Source organism: Mandrillus leucophaeus, unplaced genomic scaffold (genome assembly GCF_000951045.1).
Source record: "Mandrillus leucophaeus isolate KB7577 unplaced genomic scaffold, Mleu.le_1.0 Scaffold126, whole genome shotgun sequence".
Taxonomy (NCBI): Eukaryota; Metazoa; Chordata; class Mammalia; order Primates; family Cercopithecidae; genus Mandrillus; species Mandrillus leucophaeus.
In genome coordinates this window covers 4,942,678-4,963,592 of record NW_012100987.1, presented here as the reverse complement: position 1 = coordinate 4,963,592, position 20,915 = coordinate 4,942,678, and the positions used below count along the sequence as shown (strand labels likewise).

General features: G+C 35.4%; 1 protein-coding gene across 1 annotated transcript in view; it reads right to left on the bottom strand.

Annotated features, from left to right (window-relative positions):
• DACH1 (dachshund family transcription factor 1) overlaps window positions 1-20,915 on the bottom strand; it is a 464,060-nt gene that overhangs the window by 267,346 nt on the left and 175,799 nt on the right. The window contains exon 2 of the mRNA XM_011972024.1: window positions 7,592-7,707. Within this exon, the coding sequence (XP_011827414.1) occupies window positions 7,592-7,707 (116 nt within the window). The remainder of the gene's footprint in view (window positions 1-7,591; window positions 7,708-20,915) is intronic.

Sequence of the window (20,915 nt, the reverse complement as noted above, 5' to 3'; positions counted from 1 at the left end):
AAAAAATTAAAAAATTAAAAAAAAAAAAAGAAATGTTCCTGCCAACACTTTCAGAGCAATTTCACATCTTTACAAAGGACAGAGTAAAGTTGTGAAACTTATCCCCCAAAAGTATGGAGAAAATAAAAAGAAGTTCCAACATTTTATAATTAAATATTCAAGAACTAACCTACAGCACATCATTAAGGGAAGGAGTTGAAGCTTTCAGGTTAGCCTCGGAGAGGAAAGCCTATCAAAGAGAGAGGCTAAAAAATAAATAAATAAAAAATAAATAAAAATAAACTGTTTATCTTGTTTTGCATTAAAATAAGCAATATTTGTATTTCTCACATTTCTTGTTTAGGATGGGACGTAAGATACCCACTGCACTTCCTACTGGTTAAAAAATTATAGCAAGCAATAAAAGACAACATGTGGCACACTCATGATGTAACCAAAGGATTAAAACACTAAGAATTTCACAAATAAATGGATATCTGCAAAGCTCCAAAGCTCCAGGTAATCTATACAATATCCAATGTCATAATCAAAAGTTGACTCTGAAAATTTGATTTGCTCTTCTTAACATAAGTAAACTTCTCTTGTCAAAGGAGGCATCATATTACTAAAAGGAAGCAAATAATACCTTGCAGTTAGTCAATTAAGGACATTAGCGACTTCATTATGGGAAATCTACTGAGAGAAAAGTGTAAGCAGATTGTAATTCTTAGTACAGACCAGTGTAGGCATATGAGACTACAGAACTCAATAGAAACTTGGAAGAGAGAAATAAATTAGGGAAGAAAGTATGGCAATTTTCTTCTAAATTAAGTAGATGAGAGGACTGTCCAGAAGTCTAGTAATATGTGGTTATTTAATTAAGTCTAAAAATAACAGATCATTGCTCTAAGAGATTAGAAAGAAATGATTTTTGTGAATATCTATGCTAGTACCAGACTGAGGGCATATTGTGATTTAACAGAAGTACTCCGTCATAACACGTTACATAGGGAAAAAAGAAGTAAATATATTTCTTATGTAGTTTATCATAACAAGAGCTATATTTACATTCAGTTAAATTAAGAAATATATTTTATTTGTATGTATTAAATTAATTATGTATCAAGGTACTGGATGTACAATGAAAATTCTAATCTTTAAGAATTGTATAATAATAGTACAAATGTAGTTATATATACCTGTATATGCAGGAATGGTAAAGAGTAATATGTTCCCATGGACATGGTGGGGAGGGGGACATAACACACTGGGGCCTCTCGGGGGGTAAGGGGCTGGGGCAGAGATAGCATTAGGAGAAATACCTAATGTAGATGACAGGTTAATGGGTGCAGCAAACCACCATGGCACATGTATATCTATGTAACAAACCTGCATGTTCTGCACATGTACCCCAGAACTTAAAGAATAATAATTTTTAAAAAGAGTAATATGTTCCATGCTATGTTATTTCTATAAATATCACTTCTTTCGAGCATCAATTTAGAGATTTATATTCCATCAATTGTTGATGATTATGCTTAAATGTAACCATCATAACCTATAAACAAACAAATAATGCCTTCCATATACTTAGTATACCTCCATCAGGCTCTAGACTCTGCATCTTTAATCTGGAGCCTAACTGTGCTTAATGGGATTTTAGAAGCTACATTAACACACCACTGTTTAAATTTGTAATTGTAAGGCATAATAATTTCTCTCAGAAATCCTTTACTGAACATGTATTAGCCATATTCATTGAATAAATATTTAGTTTGGAATATCTGCTCTGTGCCAGGCAATAGTCTACACACCAGCGATACCAAAGTGAACAAAACAGGCCAAAATCTTCCAGAGGCTACATTTGTGTGCATGTCTACTGCACCTCACTTGGACTTCTCATAATACTTAGCCTAGTGACTTGCTGGATGTGGTAGACTACCAATGGCCTCCAAAATTCAGCCCATGTCCTAATCCAGAAAATGTGTGAATGCTACTTTATATAAAAAAAATAAAAATTAAAATAAATAAATAAATAAATAAAAAACCTTTGTAGATGTGATTATGTTAAGGATCTTAAGATAGGAGATTATCCTGTATTATCTAATGTAGCCTAAATACAATGACAAGTGTCCTTACAAGAGAGTCAGAGGGAGATTTTACATAAACACACACACACACACACACACACACACACACACACACACGAAGGCAACATTACCACCGAGTCAGAAATTGGAGAGCCAGGCAGCCACGAAACCAAGAAATGCCTGCAGCTCCCAGAAGCTCAAAGAGGCAAGAACTGGATTCTCCCTTAGAGCCTCCAGAGCGGGTACCCTGCTGACACCATGATTTTAGCCCAGTGATGCTGATTTTGGACTTGCAACCTCCAGAACTCTGAGAGTATAAATTGTGGTTTTGCCGCTAAGCATATGGTAATCTGTTATGCCAGGCACAGGAAACTAATAGAGTGCTCCATTCAAGTTTGAAAACTAAATAAATTGCATGATGAAGTCTAATGTTTAGGTTAGCCTTACAAAAAGGAACACAAAAAAAGAAGACATACCTTTTAATTTTTCTCTTCAAGAAAAATGCAAAGGGAACATACATTAAGTAGTTATAGGTTAAATGTGCTATACTCAACAAAATATCTAGTTATCAAACCTCTCACATGTTTCCTACATATATAAATATATGAAAACACATACAAACATATTGCATAAACATTAAGTGTTTAAATAGTTTACATGAGATTTATTATTTTGGTAAGGCATACAGTAGCTTGTTATGTTTAATTCATTAGTGAAGATAAACCAACCATTTGTGGCTGTTTGACTCATGCATTTTTCTGTTCTCCTTACTTGTGAGTATCCCAGTGGAATACAGAGCATTTATTATAATAAACCTCTCAACATACAAGGCACTTTTTTTTTTTTTTTGAGATGGAGTCTTGTTCTGTTGTCCAGACTTGAGTGCAATGGTGTGATCTCAGCTCACTGTAACCTCCACTTTTTGGGTTCAGGCGATTCTCCTGCCTCAGCCTCCTGAGTAGCTGGAATTACAGGCACCCGCCACCATGGCCAGCTAATTTTTGTATTTTAGCAGAGACAGGGTTTCACCATGTTGGCCAGGCTGGTCTCGAACTCCTGACCTCAGGTGATCCACCCGCCTCGGCCTCCCAAATTTCTGGGATTACAGGCGTGAACCACCGTGCCCAGCCTAGATACAGTTTTACATTGTAAATTTTCTCCTGAGACGTTGAAATGTTTAATGCATTTAAACTATTACAAATGCTAATATTACAAAAGAGGTTTTTTAGATATTGTTGCTGTTTACTAATTAGTAGAAAAAAAACCATTAAATTTGAAATATGTTTTTGAATTCATCACACGAGAACATTTTTCTCTAAACTTTTTTAGAGATAAGAATGTTTCAGTGGGATTAACTCTAGATTAATATTGCCCCAGTCCAGTATTTTTTCCAAAATGATAAATTTGTAAGTCATAAATTCTTACCTTTTAAGCATAAGGTATGTGTGTATAATTGCTTTCTTTACCCTGAATACTTATTAGTTACATGTCTACAAGATCACAGTGACAGAAAAGACATATCCAAGAGACGAAACTATAAATCATTCATTCATTTAATTTGAGTGTATTTTTAAGAAAATATTAAATAATTTTTATGTCAAAGGCAAATACTGGGGACTCAATTAATTCTTAATATTTTTATGAAATGCATCTCAAAATTAATTTGCATACTGACTTAAAGATGAAATCAGAAATTTGGCAAATACACTATCCAAATTGCATTCCTGAACAAGAGGGGAATATTTTGAATTCCTAAATAACCCCTCTCTTAATTTTAAATAGACATCATCTTAGAAAAAGTTGAATGTTATTGGAAGTCTGTTGCTAGGATGAATTATTCCAAACTGGTAGTTATTATCAAAAATGATTTATGACAAGGGCTCAGTCAAAATAAATGTAGTGACCACAGCAGGAGGTATTGCCTTGTGTGACTCTACAAAGAACCTTCTTTCTTTCATTAGCTTCAACTTCTGGTTGCTATGGCATCCGGTGACAACCATAACTTTTAGAAATTATCACCATCTGCCCACGCCCCTTCTAAGGTTACACACAAGCCCACTCAAGCCGCCAAAATAACACATCAAAATTCCACAAGCAATCTCAAAGTTTGCTGTTTTGTTTTGTTTTTGTTTTTGTTTCAAGTATAGATACCTAAATTCTTAAATATTAAGACTAGGAAAATACATTTTTAAAAAATAGTCTTTTTTTTCCCTAAGAAAACAAATGCACCCAGGGAAAACTATTATTTAACTCCAATATTCAATACTTGAAACAAAAAAAGAATGATTAGGACTGAATCAATAGGGTTTTTTTGTTTGCTTGTTTGTTGTTTTGTTTTGTTTTTGAGACAGAGTCTCGCTCTGACGCCAGGCTGGAGTGCAGTGGCGCGATCTTGGCTCACTGCAACCTCTGCCTCCCAGGTTCAAGCGATTCTCCTGCCTCAGCATCCCGAGTAGTTGGGATTACAGACGCACACCACCATGCCCAGCTAATTTTTGTATTTTTAGTAGAGACGGAGTTTCACCATGTTGGCCAGGATGGTCTCCATCTCTTGACCTCACGATCCGCCTGCCTCAGCTTCCCAAAGTGCTAGGATTACAGGCGTGAGCCACCGTCCCCCGGCTGATCAATAGGTATTTATAAATTTGCCTAAATTAATCCATTTTCTTTTCACAGGACAAAGTTAGGCAACTTTGAAGATACATTTACATCTTTTTATCGTTTTCAAATGTTACTTCTCAGAATACAGAAGTACAGGCCAATATTAATAAATAAAGTCCTGCAAAATTAAAAGTCTATATAATCATATTTAGTGATATTCCCCCAATACACTAAAGCATTCGGTAGACTGTTTTGGGAGAAAGATGTTACATACTTCCTGAGAATTATAAAATTTATTTAAGATCTTTAGATTTCCAGTTAATGTTTTAAGACAGTAAAGATACGTTCCCTAGTATATGAAGACATTACTCTGTATTCCCTAAAATCTAAACTTTTGCATCTAGAAAAAGTTTACTTAAAAAGAGAAAAAATACTGAATATACGAAGGTAACGCCATTCATGTGCAATAGTCAAACTTCCGGCAACCTAAAATCTTCGGACTAATGTTTAAAAGTTGAAAGTAAGCAAAATAGTAGTGAGCTGGCTCACACACCCTGTTCTAAAGCAATTCACTGAAGTCTACAGGCACTAAACTAACTTCCTTCTTTCCTTTCTCTCTCTTTTTTTCTCTCTCTCTCTTTCCCTCCCTCCCTCCCTCCTTCTTTACTTTTCTTTTCTCTTCTCTTCCCTCTTTCTTTTTCTCTTTCTTCTTTCCCTTCCCCCCCTCCCTCCCTCCTTCCTTCTTTCCTTCTTTCCTTCCTTTCTCTTCTCTCTCTCTCTCTCTCTCTCTCTCTCTCTCTCTCTCTCTCTCTCTCTTCTTTCTGACGCAGTCTTGCTCTGTTACCCAGGCTGGAGTGCAGTGGCGCAATCTCGGCTCACTGCAACCTCCACCTCCCGGGTTCAAGCGATTCTCCTGCCTCAGCCTCCCGAAGCTGGGACTACAGGCACCCGCCACCGCGCCCGGCTAATTTTTTGTATTTTTTTTTAGTAGAGACGGGATTTCACCGTATTAGGCAGGATGGTCTTGATCTCCTGACCTCGTGATCCGCCAGCCTCGGCCTCCTAAAGTGCTGGGATTACAAGTGTGACCACTGTGCTCGGCCTTAAGATTTTCATATGCAGTATAAAAGATTTTCCTATGTCATTCCCAAGTGCCAAATTTTCTAAACAGAAATTTTTATCATTCAGTTAAACATAAATAAGCAAGGATTAGCCAAGTACTACCTATTTCATTTTTCCAAATCTCAAATTGGAATTAGAATATCAGGCAGTAGGATTCAGTTACTTGAAAAGCATGATTAAACAAATTGAAATGATAATAGCCGCCTTGTAATTGGGCAATTTTCAGCTACTGATTTCATTTTTTTGTATCTCAATTTTTCATGCACAAAATTAGTATAAAAATTTTTCATGGAATTTTCAATTATTTACCATTAAAAATTTTGGTGGCTAGGTATGGTGGTTCATGCCTGTAATCTAAGAACTTTGGAAGGTCGAGGCAGATGTGTTACTTGGGTCCAAGAGTTCAAGACCAGACAGAGCAACATGAAGAAACCCCATCTCTAGAAAAAAAAAAATATATAAAAATTAGCCAGGCATGGTGGCCTGTGCCTGTAAGTTCTAGCTACTCAGAAGGCTGTGGTGGGAGGATCTGTTGAGCCCAGGAGGTCCAGGCTGCAGTGCGCCATGACTGAGTCACTGCACTGCAGCCTGGGTAACGGAGGGAGACCCTCTGTCTTAAAAACAAAAATAAAAATAAAAATAAAAATTATTACTGCCTTGCTGAAAAAAAGATTAAATATATAAAATGAACAAATAGCTGAAATAGCTACAAATTCAACTCAATGATTTTTGTTAAATATCCACAAAAGTGAATGAACTGTTTAGACATTACTGCAAAAATAAAGATGAGTTAGAGAGAGTCATTGATGTCAAGAAACTTCTACCCAAATATGAAATATGAAATAAGATTACTTCATGATTATATTAGAGCACACAGAAAGACAAATGTTACAAAGAAAAATAAAACATTGATATAGGAATTTAGAGAAAAAAGAAAAACTCTCTTCTCATCTTGCCAGATTACCTTTATTGCATCAGCTGTATTGTAATACATGACATTTATATGTTCATATGTGTATTTCCTCAATATACATATGATAAAGAAAAAACAATATAAATATTATATATTATAATATCAGCAATATTTTAATGTGCTCATGTATCTGGCTCATTTCCTGATGAAACAATAAAGATGGGCAAACATATGTTTCCACAAATAAAATAATTAATGAACCCATTCAGGTGGTAGAAATCAAATGAATGAATTTTGCTCCAGTGCATTATTAAATTTGTTTATGGTATGGAGCTTATGTAGTCAAGACTATTCTTTTACTTATACATTTTCAAAATTCTAGAAATAAACATTTTTCATATGGTTCTGATAGAAACGTATTAGTTTGCAAAAAATTACAAGACATTTCTATTGAACAAAGTTACTGTCTTTTGTTTGGATGCATGTCTATCAGTTTCTGGAATGCTAAACAAGTTTAAAATCCAAAGACCTGGGTTTGGACCACCACTGACAGCTACAGCTGAGTGACCTTGAGAAAGTCACTGATTTTCTCTGAACTTCGATTCCTTAATAAAAAAAATAGGAATAATAATTTGATGTTTGATATTTGTGGTAGGATTAATTAAAATAACTTCTAGTACTGTGCTCAGTTAAGCTTTTGTTTTATTTTAAATAAAGAAAAGATGGTAATCATAATGCAGTTTTGAAATAAATTATCTCAGTAACATTATCTTAGTGTGCACAAAATATAATTGATGTGTGTAAATATTGATTTACAGGTATATATAAAAGCTATGACATTGGCTGATTTTTAATATTTTTTGGCATAAGTGAGTAGCAGCCTTACCTGTTGGTGGAATTATCCCAGGAGACATGAGACCAGGGACAGAATGTGGCATGATGTGAGAGTTCTCTGGGGAGGTGACACTTTGAGTCCTCTTAGGAGGCCTTCCAGGTCTAGAACTGAAACAAACAAACAAAAAAATTTTACAATTAAGCTGTTGTCTTACACATCATTTCAAAGTTGTTTCAAGTGGTAACATGGACTGTAAATAAATTTGTTTCAAGGACGGTTGCTTTTGCAGTTAGATGTAATAGACTTCCATCACTAATTAGATTACATGCTGAATTCATTTTCCTCATTGAAGATCAGCCACTCCTGATGCATAATTCATAGCCTGCACCTCGTTACCTGCTTCTTCATATTAATATCTATACACAGTTTGAATTGCCTCGTTTGCATATGCTAAAGTTCTGCATGCAGCCTTCAGCACGAAAATTATGCACTAACTTGTAATAATTATTACAGTCAGCCTGCTATTGATTTATGAGACTTTTAAAAACCAAATATGTGTAGTACTTGTAATGAATGATATTTTAAGGTTCTTCAGGAAATTAAAAGGCAATGGCTGCCTAAGGAAATGTTCTGCTTGTTTGATTTAATACTACAGTTAGCTGGGAGGTGGAATGAAAGAGTGATTCAGACCTATAGCACATTTTTCGATGATATGTTTTATTACTTCACACTGCTAGCCTGATATCTAGATGATAAATGACAATACATATCTAATGTGTGAAAAGGTCTTGCAATTTCTTTATTTTTTGTCATTTAAAAGGTAAGTCAAGTTATCATTTAACCCTTATTCTATTTAAGTGAACATCCCCCACTAAGTTCCCTTACTTTTAATATACTAAAATGTACTTGAAAGGCTTAGGATTATCTGTAGGATATCATTAAGGAACTGCCAGTGTAGCATCTCATACCTACCTTTAGGATAAATAAAAATACTTTGTGTTTTAGCAATACTGTGCTTTACATGCCCATTACACAAGATTAATTATTACAGTTATAAAAGCAGAGTAAGAGACATCTATTTGCAATCATTAATGGAAAACAACCATTGTACATAATCTTACAATTTTTTAAAAGAAAGTTTTAGCATCGTGTTTTCACTTTTTGCCTCTGTATCATAAATGTGCTTTTATGAAATGCTCTCCCATCATTTATTTGGCCAAAATGTGCCTAGATATTTCAAAACTAACAGATATAGCCTCATAAATAAGCATTTTTATGTTTTGCCTTTGCTGAGATCCCTAGATTTATCAGAAGATTCAAAGACTTTATCTACTTAATTTAGGTAGGTAATGTATGTGGTCATTGAGCAAATAATTATTAAGTGCGTGCTGTTTTCAAAGAGGTGCACTATGGAAGCTAATTTAGGAGAATGGGTTCTTAGACTTCAGAAGTTTGCATTCTTGCCAAAAGGAAAGAATCTGGTGCATAAACAACTATGATGCAAATTGTAATGTGCTAAATCACATAAGAAAGTTGCAATTCGAATACTAATTGGAGGTTAGGATGGATGGTGATATTACCATGTCATGGGAAGGAAGAAGGCAGCGAGAACATTAGAAGAGAATTCTGAAGGAGAGCTAAGCATGGAGAAGAAAAGAATAGAAGAAAATTACACTCCAGTGAGAATGTGGGAAAGAAATGAAGGCATGAAAAATGTATGGTTATACAGGATTGTTTCAAATGAGGTGAAACAAGTCAAATAGGAAGAGGAGCAGTGATTGAGACTCTCAGAGTTATTGCCTAGGGCTAGATCCTGGAGGATGTTGGAAAAACAGCAAGACTGTTTGCTTGTCTTTCTGTTTTGTTAACCAATAGGGATATTGTCCTGCTTATTGTTCCTGAAGGATCTATCAAGCTACTTCCTCTTATTATTACTTTCTCATGATTACTCCTCATTCTCAGTTTGCTTTTTAACTCTTGTTACTTGTCTGTGGTCAATCAACAGCCCTCTGATAGTATCCATTTTCCTTGAGTGATCTCTTTTATTAGCATCACTTAGATGCTAAGGGCTAAGGGCTCAATATATCTACAGACCATATCTTTCCCCTGGGATTCAGACAGATTAATGCTTATGTACTGGAAATCTCTGCTTGGATGTTCTATAATAATCTAAGACTCAGCTTGTCTAAATCTGAACTCAGCATCTATCCCATTAAAACCTATTTTGCTTTTCCCTGGTTCAGCAAAATGGAATCTAACTGACTAAGCCAAAAATCCAGGAGTCACTTGTGTCTTTTGTATACTCAAATATTACCTTTCTGAGGATATCTTTCTAATCTATTTTCTCTTCTATGTCCCCACTCCTACCTTTCAGATCAATCCCTCATTCTTGATACATGGTTACAGCTTTCCAAACCTTCCAAGACACATATTCAATTTTGTCCCACTCCAGAATCTAGAGTCCAGAGTCTAAACAACTCTCCATGCTAATTCCAGGAGGATTTTTATAAAATGCAAATTTGACCTTGCCTTCCATTTGCTTAAAGATATCAATGGTTCCCTACTGGATTCACAAATCTTGACATGGCACCAAAACCATTTCAATACTTGATCCCTGCTGACTTTTTCAATTTCAACATTTTATTCCTACATTCATAGCTTATATTTGACCCTACTCAGTTTCTTAACAGTTTCCTGAGTGGCTCTGGTCTCCTATTACACTGTCTTTAAAGATGCTTTGCCATCAAAGCCCTTTTCTATGCCACCCCATCCTCATTCTCATTTTATCTGACTAAACCTGACTACACTTTAATCATCCTTCTTACCAACCACTTCTAGTTAGCATTTTTTCTATGCTCTATGATAGAGCATGGGGAACCTATAATTCTTCCTGCACTGATTGCAATAATCGGATTATTTGCTTATCTCCCAAGGCTACTTGACAGAAATTGCACAAAATATGTCTGTGTGTCCTTAAAATGTAGCTCAGTGTCTGGTTCACTCTATGTAGTAAAATAATAAAAATAATAATAATAACTCTATTTGTAAAGCCATTTCTCCCAAATTCCTCAAGTATACTACCTTATCAATTCCAGGGTCACAACGTTTCCAAGAAACGAAAAGTAAGACACAAAAAGCGTCTGAAACTCTAAGTTGAAACACAATGCTAAATGTACGTCTCAAGTCCAGAGAAAATAGAATAGAGATTTTGGGAGATCTCAGACAAGATGCTACAGAAAAAGTGGGAAAGGAAAAGGAAGTTAAAAGATTGGAAATGCATAGCCTTTTAACTTGTTTTGCTTTTAAAGAAAATCAAACTACTTACGAGTACTTTATTATTCTGGCCACAGGAATTGTCCCCACAGCCCTCACTCTAGAAGTGAAGTGAGGCTACTAAGTAGGAACACTTTAATTCACGCTGTGATTAGAATAGACCCGGTGGGCTCCTTTCACCACAGATATCTCCTGCCCAATCTATCACATTGCCTCAAATTCCACCAATAGAGATTTATTGCTTTCAGTCTTTAAGCTTTAAGTTCTTTTAAAACCTTTCATTAAAATGCAAATACTCTTGGTGTTGGTAACACCCTAAAGCCATCAGCTAACACCCTACTGGGGATTACTTCCAATTAGGTGAGAGCAAGCTCTTGGGATACCTTTGCAAAGAATGAAAGGGACTGGAAGAAAATACTTGTAAGGACAAGTAAATCACTTACTCTTTTGCCTAAGAACAGGACAACAACTATGAACCTCTCCTTGGAGTTATTCCCAACTTCTTGGCTGAGGAGAAGTTGGAAAATTTATTTATTAACAAGACTTTCCTCTATCCCTTCATGACCTACAGTTAGGTCCCCTTATTGACAGGCTTGATATTTTATCCTTACTAGAATCCTGTTCACTAACTCCTAAGGTATTTGAATGGGACGATAACTGTAAAATAATTGAATATTTAAATTTCTTTCAAAGGCATTTTAGGGAACTTCCCAGAGAACATGAGTAATACTCTGGCCAAAATCACAGATTTTATGGCCTGGATTGATCCAGCTATGATACTGTTTCTACCAATTTACTAGAAGCTGTAGATTTGACCAAGCTACCTAACTTACCAGAAAATTTGATGAAATCAGGATTTCTTTAAGAAGCGTTTTGTATGCTTTGTTAGAAATTAGTTATTCTTAAAAAGAAAATACTTAGAAAAACAAAAACTTAACTGAAAAGAGGAAGCGAAACAATGAAAAAAGCATTTTCTTTTGGAACGTTCAATTGCCTCAATATAGCCACTATCAACCCATCATTTTCTACAACAGTGACCCATTTCTATCCCAGAGGATTAGAGCAAGCTGAACTCTCCTAGCTCTAATCAAACGGAAGACCTCACTTAAATAATTACACTTAATAGCTTGAATAAAATCACAATTTACGATTTTGGTAATTGTTTTTGCCAGCTTCATGCATTAGCTGTAGTACAGTCTTTAGTATTTTCAAACATCTGCATTAAAAGAGGAAAGCAATAGCTTAGAGACGTCCACATCCACATTTAATATCCTAAACACTAGGGAACTCACCCAAGCGCACTTTCTCCTGCAGTTCTAAATAAAAAGCTTGCCCACCCACTCCCATTCCCACCCCACCACACACAGACAGATCGCCGGGTGGGGGGGTCTTCTTTCCTTAGTTTTTAACACCAAATCAATCTCATGATAATTTCAGTCTCTCTCCTACAACTGTACAATGTTTACTAACTTTTCCAGGTCCATTTATTGTTTTTATTTAAAGTGAGGTCAAAATTGAACTTAACAAAAGTGATAGTAATTAATAAGAAGCTTAGGGCATCAAAAGAGCGAGAGATGTTAGAGTACATTATAGAATTTTCAATACCCAATATTCTCTGTGGACATCATCTTTTGTTAATCTCTTCAGTAGTTTTGGAGAAATTAAGCTCAATTCTCTTTCTAAGAGTTGGGGCAGAGAAACAAATAAAAGTCAGAAAATAAAAAAGAAAAAAAGAAGAAGAAGAAGAAAAAAAAAACACCTGTGGTGTCTACACATTGGAAAATATGAAGACAGCTGCCCAGCAGAAATTTTAAGTCCAAATCCTACCTGCCTGGAGAAAAGAAAGAAAAGTTCCATTCAACCATTCATTCATTCATTCATTCATTCATTCATTCATTTCCCAAGAGAAAAGAGCTACTGTATACAAGCACAGGGCTAGACATTAGGGTTTCAATAATAAAGACATAAGCCCTTCTATGAGAAGGACGATAACATTAGATAGTCTGTGGGGTAAGTGCAGTAGAGGGATACATGGCAGCAAATGAGCACTGAGATTAATCTTTGGACATAAACAAGCATTTACTAGAGAAAGCAACTTGCTCTGCTAATCTACAAGAGTTCATTTGCCCTCTCCAATCTATTTACCCAAGGAAAGCTCCAACTCTGTGTTTATATTCTCCGTATTTTTTTCTAGTAAAGTGCTTCTACAAAAACAAGAGGTTTGCAAACTGTATATATGTACGTATGTGTATAATATACATTTTATATATATATATACATATTAATAATTTATTTCTGATGGGAAAGTTACAATTTGCTTAATGATTTGCATACCCACTTGAACATTATGGAATCATGAAGAACCGTGTTTATAAGTGTATGATAACACAGGGGAATGCTTACGTTCTAAGTAACATGAACAAGCAAGATACAAACCTGTAGATATGGACATATCAGAGCACAAGAGACAGAGAAATCAAGTAAAGGAAGCAATAAATACACAGAAAAAAAGACTGAAAGGAAATATGCTAAAATATTGAATGTTTATCTTTGAATTTCTGAATGGAGAGTTACTTTTTTTTTTACATTTGAAGATTTTAGTTTCTCTGTCATAAACGTACATTATGTTTAAAATATAAAAACACAGTTTTTTGTTGTTGTTGTTTTTTAACACGAGGTCTCACTCTGTTGCTCAGGTTGGAGTGCCATGGTGTGAACACAGCTCACTGCATCTTTGACCTTCTTAGGCTCAGGTGATCCTCCCTGCTCAGCCTCCTGAGTAGCTGGGACTGCAGGCACACAGCACTTTGCCCAGCTAATTTTTGTACCTTTTGTAAAGCGCGAATTTCACCATATTGCCCAGACTGGTCTCGAACTCCTGGACTCAAGCTATCCACCCGCTTCAGCCTGCCAAAGCACTGGAATTACAGGTGTGAGCCACCGCACCCCAACATAAAACAAACTTTTAAAACTAATTTGACTTCAACAACTTGAATCATATTTTTCAGAGACTTCATTGTGTACAAATCATGACCCTGACTAAACTTTATTAGTGCTCAAAGTTTGCCTGTATCTCATATCATTAACCACATAGAATTGTCCTTTTAATCTTTCCCTTCCATTTGAGTTCTAAAATATCTGCTAAAAAGCAGATGATTATAAACAAAAATGTTGTCCCTGTGAAAACTATAAAAAATGAAAAGTACAAATAATCTTTGACATCATCTAGTTAAATAAACCTCAGGAAATAGACTCATCAACACAAAAGGATATAAAGGACTTTCTAAGATTAATGTATGTATATCAACATTTCACCAAAAGAAGCGACTGTTTGGAATCCTCGGTTTATCAATGCATAGCTGTCCCTTAGAAAGATGTTGTTAACTTGTTAGTTGAACTTTTTCTTTTTTCAGTTTCCTGAGCGGCAACAATCCAAATAATCCAGAATCTATATGATTAACATTATTTTCCCTTCTAATGCAATTTTTTTTCCTATTGCTGGTAAAACTTTGAGGGATACACTTTTTAAAATGGTGACTAATGTGAACACGTTTTCATTCTCATGCTCCACATTTGTTTGGACTTTTAGTGTTCTCTGTGTAGGTGTGTGTCTCAGTCATGTGCACTTCTCAGTACAAACAGACTATGAATTAATGCATCAAACAGATTACTTTCCCACACTCACCTAACTACAGAGGTCCATAGGGCACCCTGCTTACAAATACCACCAGTGGACACCTGGAGAGCACTTTCAGCTTATTGGCTCACAAGCACAAAAGCACCCTCTCAACTATTTGCATGGCAGGTAATTCAGTACAGCAACTGAACAAATACATACGCAAATATGCAAAATACAAATGTTCTGTGGGGAAACAAATTAAAGTATATTTTAATTAAAAGGTTCTGTGATCCAGTTAAACTACTAAGCGTACATATGTTTTGTGGAAGAACTTGACAGATTCCTGAAGTTTTTAATATTTTTGTTTATTGGGGCAAGTGCTCAGAGTTTTTACTATGTTAATATGCATTACAAATCTCCAAGAATGGGGTAACATAGGCATTTATTAAACTTAGTTCACCATGAAACCTGCCATTTCTAGGGAGTTTGTTTGTTTGTTTAAAGACTTGTGCTCTAAATGAATGTGATATACTCAATGGTATGATTTACATTCGAATTATGAAAATTCCTCATCTCTCAACAGTATCAAACCATGTTGTATTATTCTCCAAAAATTAGGAAAACAGCAATTCACATATTCCACCAGATGCCAGAATTGGGGGCTTTACCCTTACCTGCCACCAATATGTCCTGAACATTTTGGTTACCATTATCTATTAATATTACTGCATACATATTTGACCAAATTCTGTAGTTAAAGTTGAATACTGAGCAATGTAAGAAATAATTGGGTCAAAGGGAAAGGGTTACAAAGCAGGCGGTCATCTAACTTGAAACATTTTTACTCTCTAGCAGAAGAAATGCAAGAGCTCATCATTACCAAAAAAAAATTAACATCAGTAAACTAAAAGCATCATTAACAAAAAATAAACAGAAGTTAAAATTAGCTACTCTGGTGAGGATAAATTATTGTGACCTCTGACCTCAAAAGTCACACTGTATACAACTAAAACAGTACAAGACATTTATTTAATATAAAACCTGTTTAAAAGGCCAAAGACAAAATATCTGAAGTCTCCAGCTCAGTTGGAGCTGCTACATACTGAATAAGGAATTACCCCAAAGAAAGAATTAAAACATATTGGAATGTAACTAAGCCACTCTTAAGCATTTGTGTATTAAGTGTTAACAATTAATGACAGCCTAAAATACTAAAGAGAGTTCCTGTCATAGGTAGTTGGGATAATCTCACTCTCGCCCCTAAAGCTTCTAAGCCCTCTTCTCCTTTTTAAGAATATACATAAGGTCTAAGTTAAGAAGATATTTAAAATCCATTGTGTATATTGGTTATACTAATCTTAGAATATATTATTATATTAAACTTAGTTTAAGATATTTTAACTTAATGAACATATTTTCGGAGCTTAACCTTCATCAGATCAGGGAGATGGATATATTCTTGCCTCAACTGGAATTCTTTACATCAATGGTAAATGTCTCTTTATAAAGTGAATCAAGTCACTTACCACTTGATAAGTAAATGCATCAAATAGATTACTTTCCCACACCCACCAAAATACTGAGGAATATTTTGTGAGACTGAAAAGCTGTTCAATGCAACTTAAAGTTTTAAAGAGACATACAATTTAATACTATTTATTTTTACCTTTCTATAACATACATTATATATCTACATGTATGATTTCTCCCAAAGTTCATACCATTTGCAAGTTTCATTCAGTGGCATGTTCGTCTAGAAAGCTAAATATTTTTAACCTTTTAATCACCTTACAGTTTTTCTTTCTTCCCATAAGTCTTCTAGGCCACAGATGATTCTACCCACAACACCTCTCTTTTACAATTATGTGCAAAAGCTTACTAGAATCCCCTAAAGAACAAATTCTGAAATAATTAGAAACCATTATAAGTGACCTTCTTAAAGTTTGGGAAAACGTTAATACTATATTGGATTCTTTCTCAAAGCTCCTGTCATACCTCATAACAATATTCTATAAAATTTAAATTTAATATTAAAACATATTCCAAGTCCAGGTGTGGTGGCTCACGCCTATAATCCCAGCACTTTGGGAAGCCAAGGCAGGAGGATTGCTTGAGCCCAGGAGTTCAATACCAGCCTGGACAAGATGGCAAGATCCCGTTTCTACAAAAAATTTTAAAATTAGCTGGGCATGGTGGTGCATGCCTGTAGTCGCAGCTACTCAGGAGACTGAGGCAAGAGAATCCCTTGAGCCCAGGAATTTGAGGTGGCACAGAGCTGTGATGAAACTACTGCACTCCAGCCTGGATGACTAAACGAGACCCCACGTAATATCTAAACCAATCTTTTACACCAACTATGAACTCCATCATCACAAATAAAAATGTTTTCCTTTTGTAATTTTTCTATTTACATTTCAAATGACAAGATCTTCACAGCAGTTACTATTGGCTATATTTTGTTTGAACCAAAAGCAATGCATTCACTCTTTTATTTCAATGGTACATGCCAAGAACTTGTTTATAAATGTGCAGTGGAAATATTCGACCATCATTCTGTTTCGGCCGGTTATCGTTAATTTGGTACCAATATGAACCCATTGCTCCTATCTCAAAATAATATCCAACTTTCCTTTGTAGGAGATGCCATTTCCAACACTCTAAAGACCTCTGTTTCAAATGTTTTTGTTTTATTTTTGAATAGGAGATAAAATAATGAAATAATTGCAACTATATTATCTACTGCCAGGGATTGTGCTAAATTCACTATGTGATCTAAGTCTTTTAATAATTGTGACAAACTTTTGAGATAAGTACTATTATTATCCTTACTTTTTTGATGAGACATTGAGACACCAGAAAGTAAAAGTAAAATGGCTTACCTAATATCACACATGTTAAAAGTAATGGAGTCAGGTTGTGAACCACGGCAATCTGGCTTCAGATGCCAAGCCCTGAGCCCTGTGTAATACAGCCACTGTAGCAGATTTGCATGTTAATGTAGTCAACAAACATTAATTGGACATGTCCATGTGCCGTGGTGGAAATATCAATAAAATACTATTTCTTCCCTCAAGTAGCTCATGGTCTATTTTGGGAAATACATCGATACATAGAGAATTACACTAAACCATGTTAAATACTGTAGTAAAAGTTGGAGAGCATGGTTGTTGGGACAAAGTCATGGGGGTGCTTCAGGAAAGATGAGGTGTGAGCAAGCAGGAGTTTGTCAACTGAAGCAGAGGAGGGGGTGTTAAGTAAAGAAACAGTCATAGAGGTATATCCCCCCATTACACACACACGCACACACACACACGCATACACTTCTGTAATAAAGCCTGAAGTACTCAAACCTGAGTACTTATAACATCTAATATTAGTATTAAAATGTCATTTATTAAAGAAAACACTTCATAAAGTATTAAATAAAATTCAATTAATGTAAATCATATTAACAGCAATGTTTGGTGCTTAATTGGGTCAAAGGGAAAGGTTTACAAAGCAGGTAGTCATCTAACTTGAAACATTTTTCATGTCCCTGTCCTTAGCATGGTTAGTCTCACACAGTCCAGCACATAATTATTCTCTAATAGTTTTATCGGTCAGATCTTCTTTGTTTATCCTGTCTGCATATTTCTGACTTTGAGAAATGTGTTACATATATGATGGTAGGCGCTGATTTTTGGTCAAATATCTTTAGGACATCATGATTTGTTCGCCTATTTTCTCTCTCTTTTCTTTCCTTCCTTCCTTCCTCCCTCCCTCCCCACCTCCCTCCCTCCCTCTTTTTTCCTTCCTTCCTTCTTCCTCTCCTCTCCTCTCCTCTCCTCTCCTCTCCTCTCCTTTCCTTTCCTTTCCTTTCCTTTCCTTTCCTTTCCTTTCCTTTTTTTTTGATGGAGTCTTGCTGTGTTACCCAGGCTGAAGTGCAGTGGTGCAATCTTGGCTAACTGCAACCTCCGCTCCCAGGTTCAAGCGATTCTTCAAGCGATTCTGTCTCAGTCTCCCAAGTAGCTGGGACTACAGGTGCGCACCACCATGCCTGGCTAAATTTTGTATTTTCAGTAGAGACGGGGTTTTGCCATATTGGCCAGGCTGGTCTCAAACTCCTGACCTCGTGATCAGCCTGCCTCAGGCATGAGCCACCGCACCTGGCCCATTCACCTATTTTAAATGTATTTTCTTGTGAAGTCTTATTTAAGAAGAATTTAAATGGTACACAATTTGGTGTTATATAATCAACTATATAGAAAAATCTGAATCTAACAACAAATGAATCCATCTCCCTTTCAATACTTTATTGTAAGAGGGATTTGTATTCATAAGATGGAAATTCATTACTCAACTGAGTTTTATTTCATTTTTCTGTAATTACTTATTATCTTAATCTTAATCAAAATTATTGCCGTATTTTTGATATAAGAAGGAAAAATTTTGTAAAGAAATTATAGCAAACCAGCAATAAGAAGGAAAAACCTGTAGCAAGTGTGCATAAATCTTTATATAATAAAGCAGCCATAGCCATAAATTACTGGTAAAGTAACTAAGTCTACACACACACACACACACATACACACACATACACACACACACATATACACACACATACACACATGTACATGCAACAATCTGGTATGATAGTACCCTCTTATCCGTGGTTTTGCTTTTCAAGTTGAGTTACCATGGTCAACTGCTGTCTGAAAATAAGCATGGTACAAGAAGATACTCTGAATGAGAGAAAGAGAGGTCACATTCATATAACTTTTGTTACAGTGTATGGTTATACTTGTTCTAATTTACTGTTGTTGTTCATCTCTTATTACGTCTACTTTATAAAGTAAACTTTAGCCTAGGTAGGCATGGGTGTATAGAAAAAAATACAGCATATATAAGGTTAGGTACTATCACGTTTTCAAGCATCCATGGGAGGTCTTGAAACATATTCCCCATGGATAAAGTGGATTACTGTATAAGTATCTTCACAGATAAATCGCAAAAGTAGAAAAATAGTTATGTGTGTATTAAATGATTGCTCCTTAGAGATGTAGTCTCAAATGAGGGTTAAAAAATCTATTAAATCAGAACTCAGACAATCTTGTCTTCCCACTTACGAATGCAGAGGCAAGAAGGTTGACGCAACCTAAAATGCATGTTTTCACCCTCCACTGACAAGTTATTTGTATGCCACCTCTGGAGAAAATGTACACAACTAATTTGTATGGGAAACCTATAAACACACACACACACACACACACACACACACACCCGTCATTCCCCTCCACTGTGTAATGCACGGGGAGCTGCCAAGAAACGTAATCTTGAAGCACAAATTCAGACACCAACTCCAGAATTCAGAGACCTCCTGACAACTTCTGATGCCCCTGTGAGGATTCTAGGTCTATGAACTAATGAAAGGATGATGTTAAGACAGACAAAGCCTGTTTCCAGCCTGCAGAGATTTAATAACATGCTTAATTTGTTACCTGACATAGATGATACCTATGCACAAAACATTGCTGTTAATATGATTTACATTAATTGAATTTTATTTAATTCTTGATGAAGCATTTTCTTTAATAAATGACCTTTTAATCATAATACTAGATGTTATAAGAATTTAAGATATAAACTACCGGAACCACAGAGTTGGAAAAGTCATTGGCATTTGTCCTTTCAAGCTTGAATAGACACTGTTTTATCATGGAATTTTTTCCTCCTGGAATACTAGGCTGAGGTTGCTTTTAAAATCCTAATCATTATCCTAATTCCTATGTTCCCTTATTTATTTATAGCTGAATCATATTTTAAAATACTAAAAACATATTGCCTTAAAAGTGTTGTTTAAACTGACTAAAGCATAATAGTTTACATTTAGAAATGACATAGTGTATGCACCAGAATTCTTTTGAGCACTTTATGTATATTATTTTGTTTAATTCAAGAAACTTCTGGGATGAAAATATTATTTCCATTTTATAAGTATGGAAACTGAGGCAAAGATACATTGAAGCATAGAACTATGAAGAATAAAAGTATAAGTTTTCTTACTATTTCAAATGGAAGAAAAATTGTTTCTTGAGTAAACATGTACCTAACATTACATTAGAGAGAAGTCTAGGAAAGACAACAGCTATGACATTTTGATTTCTTAAAACAGAAGACAGAATTCCATATTTCAGTCAATCTTTCATTTCATTGTTTGTTAGAGGACTTTCTAATATTTAAAACACGGCTTCAGTCTGACTTCCCTTACAGTCCAAGACCTTAGATCTGATGATTCCCCTCAAATGCGTCTTCTCTTCCCAACATTATCAGTGCACAGACATGTGTTAGGTGACCCCAGCATGCAAAGGCCAATCCTAGATACCACGGCAGAAACAAGGCAGCAAAATGCAACCCTCTCTCCAAAAGCGGGCTTCTTATTGTTAGAATACATAGCTATGACACTAAGCTTTAAGTGACTTTAGAAAGAGAAAGGAAAAAGAGAAT